The sequence below is a fragment of the Stenella coeruleoalba genome (assembly GCF_951394435.1).
Source record: "Stenella coeruleoalba genome assembly, chromosome: 20".
Classification (NCBI taxonomy): Eukaryota; Metazoa; Chordata; class Mammalia; order Artiodactyla; family Delphinidae; genus Stenella; species Stenella coeruleoalba.
Window position 1 is genome coordinate 15,039,863 of NC_137166.1, and position 16,416 is coordinate 15,056,278.

Sequence of the window (16,416 nt, forward strand, 5' to 3'; positions counted from 1 at the left end):
AATTTAAGAACCACTGGCTTTTTATAAATGAGTTGATATTAAATTTCAGTTGAACAGTACTTGGGATACACAGCTGCAGGCATCTGACTAAAGCACATCTATTTTTCTCGCCTGCCTATTTGGATTGATTACTGGACTATAAAACCACGATAACCACTGCCATTGAGTATAGTTTGCGTCTACACTATAGCTTTAACAATGTTGTGTGATTTCTTGGAAAAAGAGATCAGAGAAGACATAATAAATACATTTTACTGATTTCAGGTTGGAGAGCTTTGCAGCAATAAGGAGATGGCAACACAGAGTGGGGAAAATGATTCTGAGAAGGACATGCTTACTTTAGAGCCCTATCTCAGCCAGGTTGCAGGAGTGTCTCTAAGGGATCTGAAATAACCCCAAAAAGGCTCTGTTCAGTGCTGAAAATCATCCAAAACAAAGAGACACAGATCGACGGTTCCTCCCCCAGTCCTGCACAGTGGCTGATTTCGGGAAACACTTTGGCAGCTACATGGGGTCATGATGTGGCCAGGTTTCTTTGGCTCAAGCATGAAGAACACCAGGGGAAACTCAAGCGTGAAGCAAGAGCTCGACTCTTTAACAGAGATGTTGTTTGTGGCTTTGTTACTGGAAAATGCGAGTGACCTTAGCAAGGCCAAAGTGTGTAGACACAGGGATTATGAAATCAAGAAGGGGGTGGAGTGAGATACCGGAGGCATAAAAGCATCAGAAGGTGCCCCACAGCACTGCTGTTTCAGAGGCAGACGTACCAAAGATGAGGTGAGTCCACAGTTCAGCCCTGTCCCCCCTTTCCTCTGGATTATTTCATCCTTCTTTGTATGTATCTTTTATCTACATGACAGCCCAGGTACAGGAGAGGCCTACAGGAGAGATGAAAAAATATAACAAAGGAATAAGGCAAATGGGCTAAATTATAGTGAATAAAGTGTTTTCTGTGTTAAATCCTCTGCTTTTCCGTATCCATAAAGGGTAATTCTTTCAGATGGTGCTGTCTTTCCTATGAGACGTGACTTTCTCTAAGGAATAGCTTTTTTTTTTTAACAAATATTTTTTATAAGCAGATATTCATTTTAAATTAATTATTTATTTATTTTTGGCTGTGTTGGGTCTTCGTTTCTGTGCGAGGGCTTTCTCCAGTTGCGGCAAGCAGGGGCCACTCTTCATTGCGGTGCGCGGGCCACTCACTATCGTGGCCTCTCTTGTTGCGGAGCACAGGCTCCAGACGCGCAGGCTCGGTAGTTGTGGCTCACGGGCCTAGTTGCTCCGCGGCATGTGGGATCTTCCCAGACCAGGGCTCGAACCCGTGTCCCCTGCATTGGCAGGCAGATTCTCAACCACTGCGCCACCAGGGAAGCCCCTAAGGAATAGCTTTTTCCTCGAGGTTATGATATTTTCGCGGGGGATGCCAGCAGCTCCTGTGGTAGGCCTCCTGGCATTTTTTTTCTTTTTTGGGCCACGCCACACGGCTTGTGGGATCTTAGTCCCCCAACCAGGGAATGAACCTGGGCCCTTGGTAATGAGAGTGCTGAGTCCTAACCACTGGACCGCCAGGGAATTCCCCCTGGCATTTTGAATATGCCTATTAGCAGATTTTTCTTTTTAAAAATGTATAATAAGAAAGATCAATAGTGACACATTTGAGTGACACAATTCAGGCACTCAGATTTAAAAAAAAATAAAAAATTTTTTTGAAATGTTGAAATAACGAGACTAGAAACTTAACCAAGCAATATTTGAGTAGCTGACATCCTTCAGGGAGATGGTTAACTGGTGAATATAGCCTGTGCATTGATGCCCATGTGCACAGTCGACCTTTCAGGGAGCCAGTTATCTTCCAGGTAACCTGGAATCCTGGGGTTTGCTATACCATTTCCTGAAGTCAAATTATAAAATAATAGAAAAAGCTATATCAGTGTTTTAAATTATATATTAAAAAAAACCTCTTATTATGGAAAATTTCAAAAAGTAGAGAGAAGAGCATAATAAATTCCCACTTCCCCATCTTCCAGTTATCCACATTTCATTAGCAGTATCCTTGTAGCCCAGCACCTTAGGGTGTCCAAGTGAGATTTCTCTTTGCTGGAGAGCTCATATATTAACAATGTAATGTTTCCTGAATGCTGCCAGAAACTGAGGCCCAATCCCCATGTGCCTTCCTATCTTGGTTGTTCTTCTCTGGGTGAAGGGCTTCTGGGTGTGTGTGTGTGTGTGTGTGTGTGTGTGTGTGTGTGTGTGTGTGTGTGTGTGTGTGTGTGTGTGTGTGTGTGTGTGTGGCTTCTAGGGGTGTGTGTGTGTGTGTGTGTGTGTGTAGGGCTTCTAGGGGTGTGTGTGTGTGTGTGTGGTGAAGCGGGGAGACGAGCTGCGCGCTCCTTTCCGTCTTTTCTGCAGTGCCCTGCAAGCTGTTGTCGCCCTCCTGCTCTGCGGGCAGCTTTTCGCGGTGCAAACCAGCGAAACCACAACTGCCACAGGTAGGACTCTGTGTTTGGACAAGAGCTGTACCTCTCAGCACTGCTGCATCCACTTTTGCCCCTTCAGACCTGTACCCTCTCCTGGGGAAGATCCAATTGCTCCTTCTCACCTTAATCTCTGGTCTTTCAGTATCATGAAGAAAATTGGGAAGCCAGCCAGAAATAAGGGGAGATTGCCCTCCCCAGGGCTTCCATTTGGGGTGGAGGGAGGTTGATGTGCAAAGCAGCTGCTTCTCCTCTGACTTTTTGGGTCTCTAGGGGAAGCTTCTGACTACGAACCTTCTCTTCCTGTTTTTCTTTGCAGATGACAGCTGCTTAAAGCCCCCCGAGATTGCCAATGGCTACCTGGAACACTTGGTTCGCTATCGGTGTAAAACCTACTACAAACTACGCACTGGAGATGGTAAGGCTGGGATGAATGTCCCCGGGCCCTCCTCTGTCCCACCATTTCCACAAGGAGTGGAGCCAGGGTGACTGTCCAGAAAGTGCCCGTGTTCTCTGGAGCCAGGAGATTTAGATTCTAACAAGGGTTTTGTCACCGGTAGCTGTGGCCTTTTGGGCAAATTAACTTTTCTCAGCTTCAAGTTTTCTCCTTTGTTAATGGGAGGGAGGTGACGCCAGGTAGCCTACCCTCTCAGGGTGACATCTACGTGGACAAAATGACGGTGACGGTGATGACGACAGGGAGCCCTTACCTAGTGAGCACTGCACTCCTGGAACTGCTCTAAGTGCTTCACACGGACTTGCTCACTAGGTCCTCACAACACTCCTCCGCAGAGATACTATTATTTATTTTGGCCGCCCTGCACTGCTCGTGGGACCTTAGTTCCCCGACCAGCGATCGAACCCGTGCGCCCTGCATTGGAAGTGCGGAGTCCTGACCACTGGACCACCAGGGGATTCCCAAGAGATACTGTTATTACTCTCACTTTGCTGCTGCTGAAACTGAGGCACAGAAAGGTTGAGTAATTTGCCCAAGTTCAGGTAGCCTGTAAGAGGGAGTCAGGACCCCGTACCGCCTTGCCACGATCACCATGATCGCCACGGTCCCCGTGACCACTGTTCTGCCCTGCTGGGCTGCACCGTGGCCCCCGCACTTGGCTTCTAGCACAGCGCTCCTCCCTTCCTCCTCTTCCCCTGCCCTCCCCCTTCCTGCCTCTCTGATTCTGCTCTTTAAATACCTTCTCTCCCCACGCTAGGTCCAGATACAATTTCCCTTTTGGCTCATTTTTTTTCTTTTTGTTTCAGGAGTGTACACCTTAAACACGGAGAAGCAGTGGATAAATAAGGACCTTGGAGAGCAACTCCCTGAGTGTGAAGCAGGTAGGAAATCATGGGTCCTGGGAAGGAGACGGAAAAGTGGGTATTGAGGGGTCGGTGCACCAGCAGGGATTGAAATGTCCTAGAGGAACATCCTCCCTGTGTGGTTTCCTCTGGGCACACAAGAGCCGAGGGGAGGGACCAGGGAGAACCACAGGTGGCTGGGCAGAGAAGTGCACAGGCAGGTAATACTTCCCCATGAAGTTCACTAAGGATTTGTTCATTTGGCCTGCGGGGCACTGACTGAATCCACTGTCTACACTGCCCACAGAGGATCAGGAAACTCTGTGTGTACATAGAGCCCACCTAGAGAGCCCTGGGCCAAGGGTAAAGCAAGCTCCAGGAACAACAGGTCAAGGGAGGGCATAACAAAACCTTAATCCGTGAGAATATGACACAGGAGTCTGGAGATGGGTCAGGACTCTGTTGTTACTAGGAAGAGCTGACGCTCCCTCCTTTTCCCTCTTGGAACAAGAGGATCTTGCCTACCGTCTTCTGCTACTAGGGATGCGGAACTGCTAACCTGCCTGTTATGAAATGCAATATCGCATCCCTCTTTATTCAGAGAGAATGAATCATGGTAGCTCCTTGTGCTTACAATGAATTTAAGGGAGCTATGGACATCTTGCTGTGATAGACTGTTTAAATATACATAGAGTTCAGCGGCCAGAGTTTGAAAACTTCAGGGCTACTTGTTTCTTTGTGAGTTAGAAAAGCAGGAAATAGAACTCTTCTTTAGTGACATAAACATTAAAAGAAAAAAAAAAGAATCATTTTAAACTATAAACACTGGGAACAAGAGGAGCAGAAGGTAAGGGCAAAGCGTGCAAACATTTCCAGCTCTGGAGAAATGAACAGTGACCGTTCAGACAGCAGCAAGAGTCGGTCCTTTTATCCTTCCCTGGGAAAGACTGGGAGACGGTCACATTCTGCTCATAATCTTCTTACTCTCCTCAACAGTATGCGGAAAGCCCAAGCATCCAGCGGTTCAGGTGCAAAGGATCATCGGCGGCTCACTGGATGCCAAAGGCAGCTTTCCCTGGCAGGCTAAGATGGTCTCCCGCAATAATCTCACCTCGGGGGCCACGCTGATCAATGAACAATGGCTGCTGACCACAGCTAAAAATCTCTTCTTGGGTCATGACAATACAACAAAAGCAAAAGACATTGCTCCTACTTTAAGACTCTATGTGGGGAGAAAGCAGCTTGTGGAGATTGAGAAGGTGCTTCTCCACCCTGACTACTCCGAGGTAGACATTGGGCTCATCAAACTCAGAGAGAAGGTGCCCATTGATGAGACAGTAATGCCCATCTGCCTACCTTCAAAAGATTACGTGGAAGCGGGGCGTGTGGGTTACGTGTCTGGCTGGGGGCGAAATGCCAACTTAGTTTTTACTGAGCATCTGAAGTACATCATGCTGCCGGTGGCTGACCAAGACAAGTGTGTACAGCACTACGAAGGCAGCACAGTACCCGAAAAGAAGACACCAAAGAGCCCTGTGGGGGTGCAGCCGATACTGAATGAGCACACCTTCTGTGCTGGCTTGTCCAAGTACCAGGAAGACACCTGCTATGGCGATGCCGGCAGCGCCTTTGCAATTCACGACGAGGCTGATGACACCTGGTATGCGGCTGGGATCCTGAGCTTTGACAAGAGCTGTGCTACTGCCGAGTACGGTGTGTATGTGAAGGTGTCCTCCACTCTGGACTGGGTTCAGAAAACCATAGCTGACAACTAATGCAAGGCTGGCTGGAAGCCTTTGCCTGAAAGGCCGAGGGAAAACTGGACAGTAGCAGAGGGGACAAAAACGTGGCATGAAGCTGATGGGTTCCAGCCCTGCATTGCTGAGTCGATCAATAAAGAGCTTCCTTTGACTCATTTCTGTGCTGTTTCTGGCCTTGGGCCTTTTTAAATTCTCTCATTTATAGTATGGCAGCAGCCAAGTGCTCTAGAGTTTACTGGGAGTGTGGCAGAAAACCCCCAGGGCAACTGGAAATCCCTAAAGTGATACAAACTGCCCCACTGCAGCGCTCATGATCACTGAATGAGTGCCTATCCAATGGCAGGCCTCAGAGAGGTCACTGTTATCCTTGTTTTACAGACGAGGAAATAGAGACTCAGAGAAGTTAAGTGATTTGCTTAGGGTTACACAGCTATCAAATAGTGAAGCTGAACCTTTAACCTAGGTCTGTCTAAATACAAATCCCGAGCTCTTTTCACCGCATCCTTTCGCTTCTTCAGACTAAAGGAGGAGAAGGAGTGGAGGCTGGTGAGGAAGATGCTAGCTCAAAGAGGCATGAAAACAAGTGCTTTAACACAGACAGTACTTTGTTGTTTGTGCTCCAACACACCAGTGCTTCAGGTGGCAAAGTAAGATGGTATAAAGGCAGGATTTCTGGACTCGCTGGGTCCAAATCACAGCTCGACGATAAATCTGCCAAGTTCCTTAAGCTCCCTGCCCATCAGTCCCCAGGTCTCTCCTATGAGGGGCTTAACCCAGACGATCTCTAAAGTGCCCATCAGTAATAACATTCTGGGGCCGGGTAAAGTTAGAAGTCTCTTCCTTAGGAGGGGCTGCTTTTCCCACTTGGAAGAAACCTACCCTTTACCAGGAGTCAAACGCAAGCCATCTGAGTCTTTCATTTCACAAAGAACGGTCTCGTTATTAAGCGTTTCCCAGAAAAAAGGTTCTAGAACCCAGCACATGAAGCTCTTCTAACTGAAGAAGAAAAGTTCTAAGTGAGCAGTAAGCCTTTATTCAGTACGCTGGCCCTTCACCAATATACCGTCCTGTCATACCAAAATAGGGCCTCTCCTGCTCATGGCTTAAAATGTCACTATTCCTCACTAGGGTTCTGCCCTTCCCTGTGACGTTCTCCTCACATGCACTCTCCAGATCCATCAATAATTTTCAACAGGTTACAGCTCGTAGGCCAATGAAGTACTTAGACCTATATTCTAAAGCGTGTGGAAAAGACAATCGCTAGAAACTGAAAAATAATACAAACACATGAAATGATGCCTCTCAGGAGGCACCTATGTCTTCTGATCGTACCTTCAGCGCTAAGTTTTCTTGAAAAGCAATCTGACTGATTAAGTGGCTCCTGCCCACCCCTCAGGAGGAACAGAAAAGAAAACTTTCGGCATTTTCCCAACTCCCTCATCTCCTCTGCCTTCCTCCCAGCGGCACCTCTCACCCGCCTGGCCTCCCCCTCGGGTTCCAGTGACGCTGGACTCCGTGGAGCCCTCTCAACACGCGTGCTGTCTCCAGCCCCCGGGCCTTCCTCCCCTGGTGCCCTCTCCTGAAAAGCCCTCCCCTTTCTCCATGAGTACTTCCTACTCTCCTTTAAGGCTCAGGCACTGTCTCTTCTAAGCAGCCTTTCTTCCATCCAGGAGTCATTCGTTTTTATGTAGCATCTGGCACAGGACGGGGCACACAGTATGTACTTAATAAATACTTGTGGAATGGACAGCAACCAAGATGGGAACAAAAACAGGTAAACCAGGACTTCAGAGAAACATTCCCTAAAGCCCTCAGTAGGAGAGAAGATATGAGAATCTTACGCATGAAAGTTCCGAGGTTTTGCTGTTATCTGAGCACTTCCCACACCTCAAATGCTCTGTGACTTAGGCTATGAGGGACAGAAAATCCAACTCACAGTGACAGGCAGTGAAGACATTTTATTCTTTCATAGAAGTCTTAAGGGAGGCATGTCTAGAGTCCACTCAGTAGCTCAGTATCGTTATCAGGGACCCAGGCTCTCTTCACCGGTCTTCTCAGCATGTTCATTTTTCATCCCAGTGCTGGTTGCCTCGTGGTCCTAAGACAGCTGCTGCAGTTCCATGCACCACGATCACCATGAAAGCAGGAAGTGGGGGCCAGGAGAAGACGGAGGTGGTGCTGACAGGGTTTTGTTGTCTCCTTCCTGGAGTGGCTCTCTCCTTTATCAATGAAGGCCACAAGGTACCCAGCAGCCTTCCTTCTACGCCACATTTGTCAGAAAAGGCTTGGACAGGAAGCACCTGGCAAAGGGGGACAGACTTGCACCGACAGTGCTGCCCTGCACAGAATGGGTTTCTGTCATCAAGGTGGCAAAAAGCTGGCAAGCAGGTCACGTGCTGCCTGGCACACTGCCCTCTGGCTCTGCATCTATTCTCTTATTCTAGAAAGGCAGTACCCTTAGCCCTGCGAGGTTCTGAGAGGAGCAGGAACTTGCCCAAGTGGTGGCAGGCTGTGCCAGAGGACCCTGGGAGAATTCTTCATAAAGTTGTTAACACAGGCAAGTCCTGTAAACAGGATACTTCTTTCTAGCAATTCTGAGATCTCTTTCCAGTCTTGAGTCCGTGAATTACAGTTTTCTCCTCAGGAAGAGACGGAGCTCTGGGAGAGATCAGCTCCTACTTACTAAGGGTAGTTAATTCTTTGTTTAGCTCACATTGGGTGCTGGATGGTGAAGGTTCAAGTTCTCACTTCTTGGGCAATTTCATAATAGAAAAGCTGGTAAATTGAGCAAGCCAGGACACCTTTAGAAGTCTGAGCCAGAAAGGCTCGAAGGTAAAACAAACTTGCCTGCTCTCAGTAAAGAATGACTTATTCCAGAAGAACTGGGATAATAGTCGAGCACGAGATAAATACACGAGTGGAGGAGTGGCGAGCTGAGGAAGATGGAAGGGGTGGGTGTGTACACATAGGGTAGAAAAGGAGTATTTTTGTTCTTACGGGAATTGACTTTCTATTTTACTTGTGTATCGAATAAACATAGTTAAATCAAATTGTACTAGCCAAGGTTTAGAAGGATTCTGTATTATCTTAAAGAATAAAGAAAACTATAATATGAAGAGAAATTAAAATAACCACACTGGGGAAACTGACCACGGCTGACTTGACTGCTCTGGGCTCTGCAGGGAGTAGACACTTGGGCATTCCCAATTGTCACAGCACCAGTGTGGTCTTCTACTTGGGGGCCGGTATTTTCTATACACGTCAAACCTCTTCTCCGCCGGGATGCTGACCACATTTCCGAAAGACCCCAGAGAAACAGCACAGCTGGAGTCAGGCACTGCGTCACGATGGGCCTGTCTCTTCAACTTTGACAGTAGTGAAAGTGCTAAATGTCTTGATAGAGGAGGTCATATTTGGGAATATTCTTGGGATCAATAGGACTTTGAACAATAAGTTTTCCCCTCATTGCACCTCGATAAATTACTTCAATCAAATCTATGAAGTCTTGTTTGGTTTTGAAACTTCCCACGAACTTAGTGTGATCTGGAGACCTAAATAGCATAGGAGAGAAACAACCTCGCTCAAAACTTTTCATAATTACTTGTCAGACCTTCAGGATAAACAAAATAAATAGCAGCTCTGTTATTTTCTTCTGATCAGGGAGCCTTTAGACACAAAGCCTGACACTGATTTTCCCTTTGCGATTACAGGGCCCATTTGATATATGACTAAAACCAGTGTTGTGGGCCGCTGGGAGAGCATGTAAGCCCTACCAGGTGCAAAGCTTCTGCTTCAAAACCTATTTAATCACTTCTCAACTCATCATCAAGTAGTATTCCCTGGGTGTTAGCATGGGCTTAGTTTGTTGTTGCTGTTGTTGACTAGACACTGTGCAAAGTCCATTAACTTGTCCTTGTCTCTGAGTTCTAGTCACTTATACTTCTGAGTGGTAGGTGCAATGTTACCTTTTTTTTTTTTTTTACTTTTCAAGTATCAAGTATGTTTACTGTAGAAGCAGTTTAGGAAAAAAAAAATGAGGCCATAGGCCACATTTTGGTATATACCCTTTCAAGCTTGTGTTTGTGTGTGTGTGTGTGTGTGTATGCATTTCTTTTTTTCAGAGTCACGAGAATCATATCATGTAAACTATCTCGTAAGGTGCTTTTTTCAATGAACATATAACATAGTTCTTTCAAAGTCATTAAACATGCATCTCCCATACCATATTAAATTAATTTCTAGTATGCTTCTGTAGACATCTAGCTTCTTTCTAAGTATTTTGTCTTCTAAATAATGGTGGGATGGATGAAGATCTATGTAGCCAATTCTGGCCACTTTCGTGACTATTTTCCTTCAGATAAATCCCTGGAAATGCAATTGCTGGGTTAAAAATTGTATACATTTTAAGGTGGTAAGTAGTATCATAAATCACCCTCTGAAAATATTCACCAAACTAATACATATATCAACTGTATTCTAGGAGAATAAATAGCTATAAAACACTTAAAACAGATTATATTTAATACACTTTCAAATAAATGATGACAAAGCAGGCACACAGATCTAGACAAGTGGACTCCTTGACCACAGTAAGAAATGATAGGATTATTACGGATACATTCAAAATTAATAAGTATTGGGATGCCAACTGGATGGAGGGGAAGGCATTAAAGATTTCATGTTGTTTTTTTTTTTAAGATTTTTTTTTTTTGATGTGGACCATTTTTAAAGTCTTTACTGAATTTGTTACAATATTGCTTCTGTTTTATGTTTTGGTTTTTTGGCCTCGAGGCATGTGGGATCTTAGCTCCCTGACCAGGGATCGAACCTGCACCCCCTGTGTTGGAAGGTGAAGCCTTAACCACTGGACCACCAGGGAAGTCCCTCATGTTACTTATTCTTGACAGACTTTGTTGAAAAATGACTTCAAAATTCTCTGAGTGAAAGAAGACAGGAAATTTGGCAAGACAAAAGCATGTCTTAATTAGCTGAAGGATTACTTCTTTTATAGATGCAGTCTATGAGTTTCAAAAGGTTAAGAACAAATGACCTACTTTGTTCTAAATAAAATTCCTGGGAAACTTTTTAAAAAGCTGTTCTGTATTTCTACACTGAAAGATGGCGAGTGCTTCACAAACTGTACTATTCTCTCACACTTAAGTTAAAATTCACCACTCATACTGGAAACACTCTCATTTTGTACCAAAGTTCCACATAAAAAAATTAGAGAGTGCATCAACTCAGGAAACAGTACCAGCATAAGACTCACAAAGCCCCCATCACATGCAAATAGGTGAGCTACTGAAACTGCCTGGATAAAAGAAACTTTTAAGACTATAATAACTTCATGTCAATATAACTTACCCATAATCCACTTTCATATGCTGCCCATTGAAGAAAAACACGGTGGATGGAATATAACTGATGTCAAAATAGTGTGTATAAACTGGTGTTTGGTCCACGTCTACCAGATATATAGCAGCCATTTTACTTAAGTCAGGAGAGGTCTTAGAAAGCTACAAATGAAGAGAGAGATGTGGGTTACAACTTGAGGGCAGCAACGTTTCTTCTGTGAACCTTTTTACTGGAAGAGAATTTTCTGTTTGAAAAAAATTCCCGGGCCAAGAATCTAGCCTGTTTGAGTTCCACATTAGACACAGTGTAACCTTATCATTCAGAGTCTGAATCACTGTTGGCAGGGTAATGAAAGGGCCCTAGGCAAATTGTGTGAATATATTTCTGCTTCTTTTTTTTTCTTCTATTTTTGATTGTAAAGTTTTTATAAACTTTTTATGGATTTATAAAATCCATACTCGCTTAAATAAAAAACAAAACAACTCAGAAATATGTACTACAGACAATGGAATTCCCCCACATCTCTTCCTTCCAATCTCCCCATAGATGATAATTATGATAAAAATAGCAAACACTTACATGGCACTTGTTATGTGCTACGTGTTCTAAGTGCTTTACACTTGTTGGCTCCTTTAATCCTTACAACATTCCTATGAGGTATGCACTGCTACAGTCACCGTTTCACAGACGAGCAAACCGAGGTATGGGCAGGTAATGTGCCCCTGGTCACATGGCTGTACGCCGTAAGGTTAGGATTTGAACTCGGACAGCTTGGCTTCAGAGTCTATACTCTTTTTTTTTTTTTTTTTTTGCGGTACGCGGGCCTCTCACCGTTGTGGCCTCTCCCGCCGCGGAGCACAGGCTCCGGACGCACAGACTCAGTGGCCATGGCTCACGGGCCCAGCCGCTGTGCGGCATGTGGGATCCTCCCAGACCGGGGCACGAACCCGCGTCCCCTGCATCGGCAGGCGAACTCTCAACCACTGCGCCACCAGGGAAGCCCCAGAGTCTATATTCTTGACCTCTGTGATATTCCAAACCCTCTGTAGTTGAGGGTAAAATGCTGTGGCCCCTGCCCCCCAGATTAACACATCATACCCTCATTTTTTTTTTTTTTTTTTTTGTTGTTGTTGTACGCGGGCCTCTCACTGTTGTGGCCTCTCCCGTTGCGGAGCACAGGCTCTGGACGTGCAGGCTCAGCGGCCATGGCTCACGGACCTAGCCGCTCCGCGGCATGTGAGATCTTCCCGGACCGGGGCACGAACCCGTGTCCCCTGCATCGGCAGGCAGACTCTCAACCACTGCGCCACCAGGGAAGCCCCACACTGAGGGTGGCAGCAGTAGAAATGGTGGGTGAGGTCTCAGTCCTGGGTAAGTCTCTCTCCACAATAAACAGAGACAAGGATCAACTTACTCTGTCCCATACTCCCCTTCCTATTCATCAGACTGTGAAGATGTGTTGTGAAATCAGAGATTATCATCAGGAACACACTGGAGGCAGCACACTCGAAAAGCATATTTGCAGGCAGAGAAAACAAAGTTCAAATCCCAGCTCTGCAATTTAGTGGTGCTGTGCCTGTGGGAAGTCACCTGACCTTCCTGGCATTCATCTGCCCCCCTTGGGAACAGTAATAGCAATTATCCCCATGCTGTGAGCACTGAGTAAGACAATGTTCATAGACTCTTGTTAGTAATGTTCCTGGTCTTCCACTGAATTGTTGGTGAAACTGAGCTTCGGCAGCTGCTACTGAGGAAGGGCACCCAGGGCAGATTCAGCACAATCACAGATTTGGGGGTCCAGCGCAGGGCAGGCACACGATCGGCTCTTAGTGAAAGTGTGCTAACAAATGAACAGCTATATCCCCGGGCCCTGCCTGCTCCCTTTCATTCATTTTGCAGATGTGGAAGTGAGAATGTATAGCTTTTTAATAAAAACGATTTACTTAAAAAATTCACTTACAATATCATCTAGTTGCAGACAGACAGGATCCTCGTCTCGCCCGAACCTGAGAACCAGCACCTTCTCTGCAGTACTTTTTATCGCCTGGTCCACTTCTTTTTTGCTACTCAGCTTGGGTAACAGGAAGCTCATGTTGAAATAATCCAAATATCAATCCTCACTGTCAGTCCTGAAAGTTGAAATGTTTAAAGACATTAAGTGCATGAGTCCTAATTTTAAAACATTTTTAATTTTTGTAGTAGGTAATGTGTATTTTTTTTCCAGAGGAAAAAAGGTTTCACACAACACAGGAACAACAAAGTAAAAGGAACACACTAAATGCACAAACTGGCGGCAAGTAAGTCCACCAGTTAAAAAGGAACAATATAGAAAAGTATATTGTCTCCCCTCAACTGGCTTAGTTCCCAGTGCCCTGTAAGTAGTTACAAGGTAACAACCTTCATTAGTTTCTCACATACCTTCCAGAGTTTTGTTATGCATTCACAAGAAAATATAAACGGGTTCCAAAGTTTTCTCCCTTTTTTACTCAAAAGAGAGTGTATTCTTTCAGTCAGTGTTCCAGCAGGAAAGAGGTGACTTCCTCAAATTTGGTAATCTGAAGACTTTCATTAAGGAAACGTATAGGAAAACAGCAGGGTGTAGTGCAGGACCCTGGGCTAGTAGCAGCGGGACAGGGCGCTGTTCTCGCCCGCAGGCCTGAAGGAGCCATGGGAGGGAGTAGTTACCAGAACTGTGTGGCTGAGATTGCTGGAGCAAATGACAGACGTCCAGCACACGCACTTTACCCACTCTTCTGCACTTTGCACTTTACCTCACATGTGAAGACCATCACGTATCTCTGTGTAGAAAACTCACACATTTTTTGTCACAGTGCCACACTATTTCATGCCCGTTCCATCCTTTTTTAAACAGTCTTTTATTGACGGACATTTTTATTATCATGAGTCTGGTTTAAAGATCCTTGGTGTATGTCTTACTGAGTATACCTCATCACACGGCAAACAGATCAATTAAGAGTGTGTAAAAACCAGACACACACATACACAAAACAAATAATAAAATACTGAGATAGAAGGGGCCTCTCATTTTCAGACTAGTTTGCTCATAGTTACACTTCTAGCTACAAAAAAAAGAACTAGAATCCACGCCATCCAATTTCTAGTCCAGCGTTCCTTCTACTACAACAAGTCCTATTTTTATGATTGAGAAACTCTATGATCAAGGAGCTTTACTTTTGATCCATCCATGAGACTCCATTAAGATATTTAATATTTTGAATTCAGTCCCAAATGTGTCTTATGCTACAAAAAGGGAGGATTTCTTTCTCTCTCTCTTTTTTTTGGTGACAAGTCACATTTTAAGATATGAATTACTAAAAATTCACATAGGAGATGAAATTGTTCTAGTAATAGGTCACACTTTATTTTTTTAAATTAATTAATTAATTTTTGGCTGTGTTGGGTCACTTGCTGCACGCGGGCTTTCTCTAGTTGAGGCGAGCAGGGGCTACTCTTCGTTGTGGTGCGCGGGCTTCTCATTGCGGTGGCTTCTCTTGTTGCGGAGCACGTGTTCTAGGTTTGCAGGCTCCAGCAGTTGTGGCTTGTGGGCTCTAGAGCACAGGCTCAGTAGTTGTGGTGCACAGGCTTAGTTGCTCTGCGGCATGTGGAATCCTCCCAGACCAGGGCTCAAACCCGTGTCCCCTGCATTGGCAGGTGGATTCGTTACCACTGCACCACCAGTGAAGTCCCAAAAGGTCATACTTTAAATAGAGAAGATGATTGCCAGAAGGGACTTCTTCAAGTCGGAGTGGCAGAACAAATTACTGATGAAAGGGAAAGTCAGAAAGAAGATGGATCTGTCCCACCACTAGAATTCAAACAAACAGCAACTTCTGTAAGTTACTGATTAAGAAGAGGAAGTGGTGGGAGAGCAAAGCTGTCAACGGGGAGTGGGGAGATAAGCCTGTAAGAGGGTGGGACTGGATAAATGTTGGAAAGAGGACAGGGAAATTGAGACCACACCTAAGAAAATGTCCACAGCAAAGGATACCAACGGAAAATTCACAAAAGAGGAGGTAAAAATGGACAAATATACTGGGAAAGTTAAGCTTTACCAGTAAGCAAAGGAAAGCAAGTTAAACGATATATTTTCAAATCCATTAATTTGGCAAAGATTAAATGATAACGGCAAGAGTGTGAGTGAAGGGGCAGGCATTCAGAGTCCCTGCTGGAATGCAGAGAAGCAAAACTTTTCTACAAAGAAACCTGAATACTCTTTGACCAACAATTCCACTTCTGAGAATTTATTCCTAGTAAATAAATAGACATATGCACAAAGATCAACGTACATTTATAACGGTGAAAAACTGCAAACAACCTGAGGAAATAAATGATAGTATAGCCACTGCAACGTACTAGCACACTGTCAATATATGCCGTGCTAGAGATGAATAACTGAAAAACCCTCGTGATAAAGAAAACAAAGTTATAAAACAACAGTATATAAAGTGTGATCCCACTTTTGTACAAAATCTAACTATAATACACATGTACATATTCACATAGAAAAATAACTAGAAATGAATATCCCCAAAGACCATCAGAGATGTTATCTCTGCGTGTGAACAGACGAGTGACTTTTACTTACACTGGGCTGCGCGTCTTTATTTTCCCCAAATATCCGACATACATACTTTTTAAAAAATTTTATTTTTGGCTGCGTTGGGTCTTCGTTGCTGCGAGCGGGCTTTCTCTAACTGTGGCGCGCAGGGGCTATTCTTCGTTGCTGTGTGTGGGCTTCTTGGCGTGGTGGCTTCTTTTGCTGCGGAGCACGAGCTCTAGAGCGCAGGCTCAGTAGTTGTGGCGCACGGACTTAGTTGCTCCACGCATGTGGGATCTTCCCGGACCAGGGCTTGAACCCTTGTCCCCTGCATTGGCTGGCGGATTCTTAACCACTGCGCCACCAGGGAAGTCCGCCATACTTTTTTTTTTTTTTTTTTTTTTTTTTCGGTACGCGGGCCTCTCACTGTTGTGGCTTCTCCCGTTGCGGAGCACGGGCTCCGGACGCACAGGCTCAGCGGCCATGGCTCACGGGCCCAGCCGCTCCGCGGCATGTGGGATGTGGGATCTTCCCGGACCGGGGCACGAACCCGTGTCCCCTGCATCGGCAGGCGGACTCTCAACCACTGCGCCACCAGGGAAGCCCCGACATACTTTTAATGATGCCAGTGGTTGGGCTACTGCTGGCCCACAACTGCCAGGGAAAACGATACTTACTTATTTGTACACGTCAGCTCCCTCTCTTCCACTTCAGGGTTGTCGGCAACCCTCACTCTTTCTCCAAAAAGCCGACTGGGGAGGCTCTTTCCTCCTCCCCCAACCGCGGCTGCGACCCCAAACCAAAGTAACCCACGGGCTAGAGCTGCCTAGCAACTGTGGCTGACCACTTTAAGGGGACGGAAACGGAAAAACACGCACAGGCGCAGTGATGAACTCGCATTAGGCCCAGCTCAAATAAGCGGAAGAGGTTATTCTAGTCCCCGCCCACCTTCCCTGGCCCTGACCGGAAGCCC

General features: G+C 45.5%; 2 protein-coding genes across 2 annotated transcripts; one reads left to right on the plus strand and one right to left on the minus strand.

Moving 5' to 3' along the window:
• The first annotated feature begins 760 nt into the window (after positions 1–760).
• On the plus strand, positions 761–6,695 carry LOC307179051 (haptoglobin-like). The gene is made up of 5 exons (XM_079907817.1): positions 761–777; positions 2,407–2,486; positions 2,791–2,889; positions 3,735–3,809; positions 4,767–6,695. The coding sequence occupies exons 1-5, from the start codon at positions 773–775 to the stop codon at positions 5,543–5,545; spliced, it is 1,038 nt and encodes a 345-aa protein (XP_079763943.1). The 5' UTR covers positions 761–772; the 3' UTR covers positions 5,546–6,695.
• A 677-nt stretch (positions 6,696–7,372) lies between these two features.
• TXNL4B (thioredoxin like 4B) lies at positions 7,373–16,359 on the minus strand. Its single transcript, XM_079908737.1, has 4 exons — positions 16,121–16,359; positions 12,846–13,014; positions 10,895–11,046; positions 7,373–9,081 (listed from the first exon to the last, which is right to left on the minus strand). The coding sequence occupies exons 2-4, from the start codon at positions 12,975–12,977 to the stop codon at positions 8,916–8,918; spliced, it is 450 nt and encodes a 149-aa protein (XP_079764863.1). The 5' UTR covers positions 12,978–13,014; positions 16,121–16,359; the 3' UTR covers positions 7,373–8,915.
• Between the last annotated feature and the right edge of the window lie 57 nt (positions 16,360–16,416).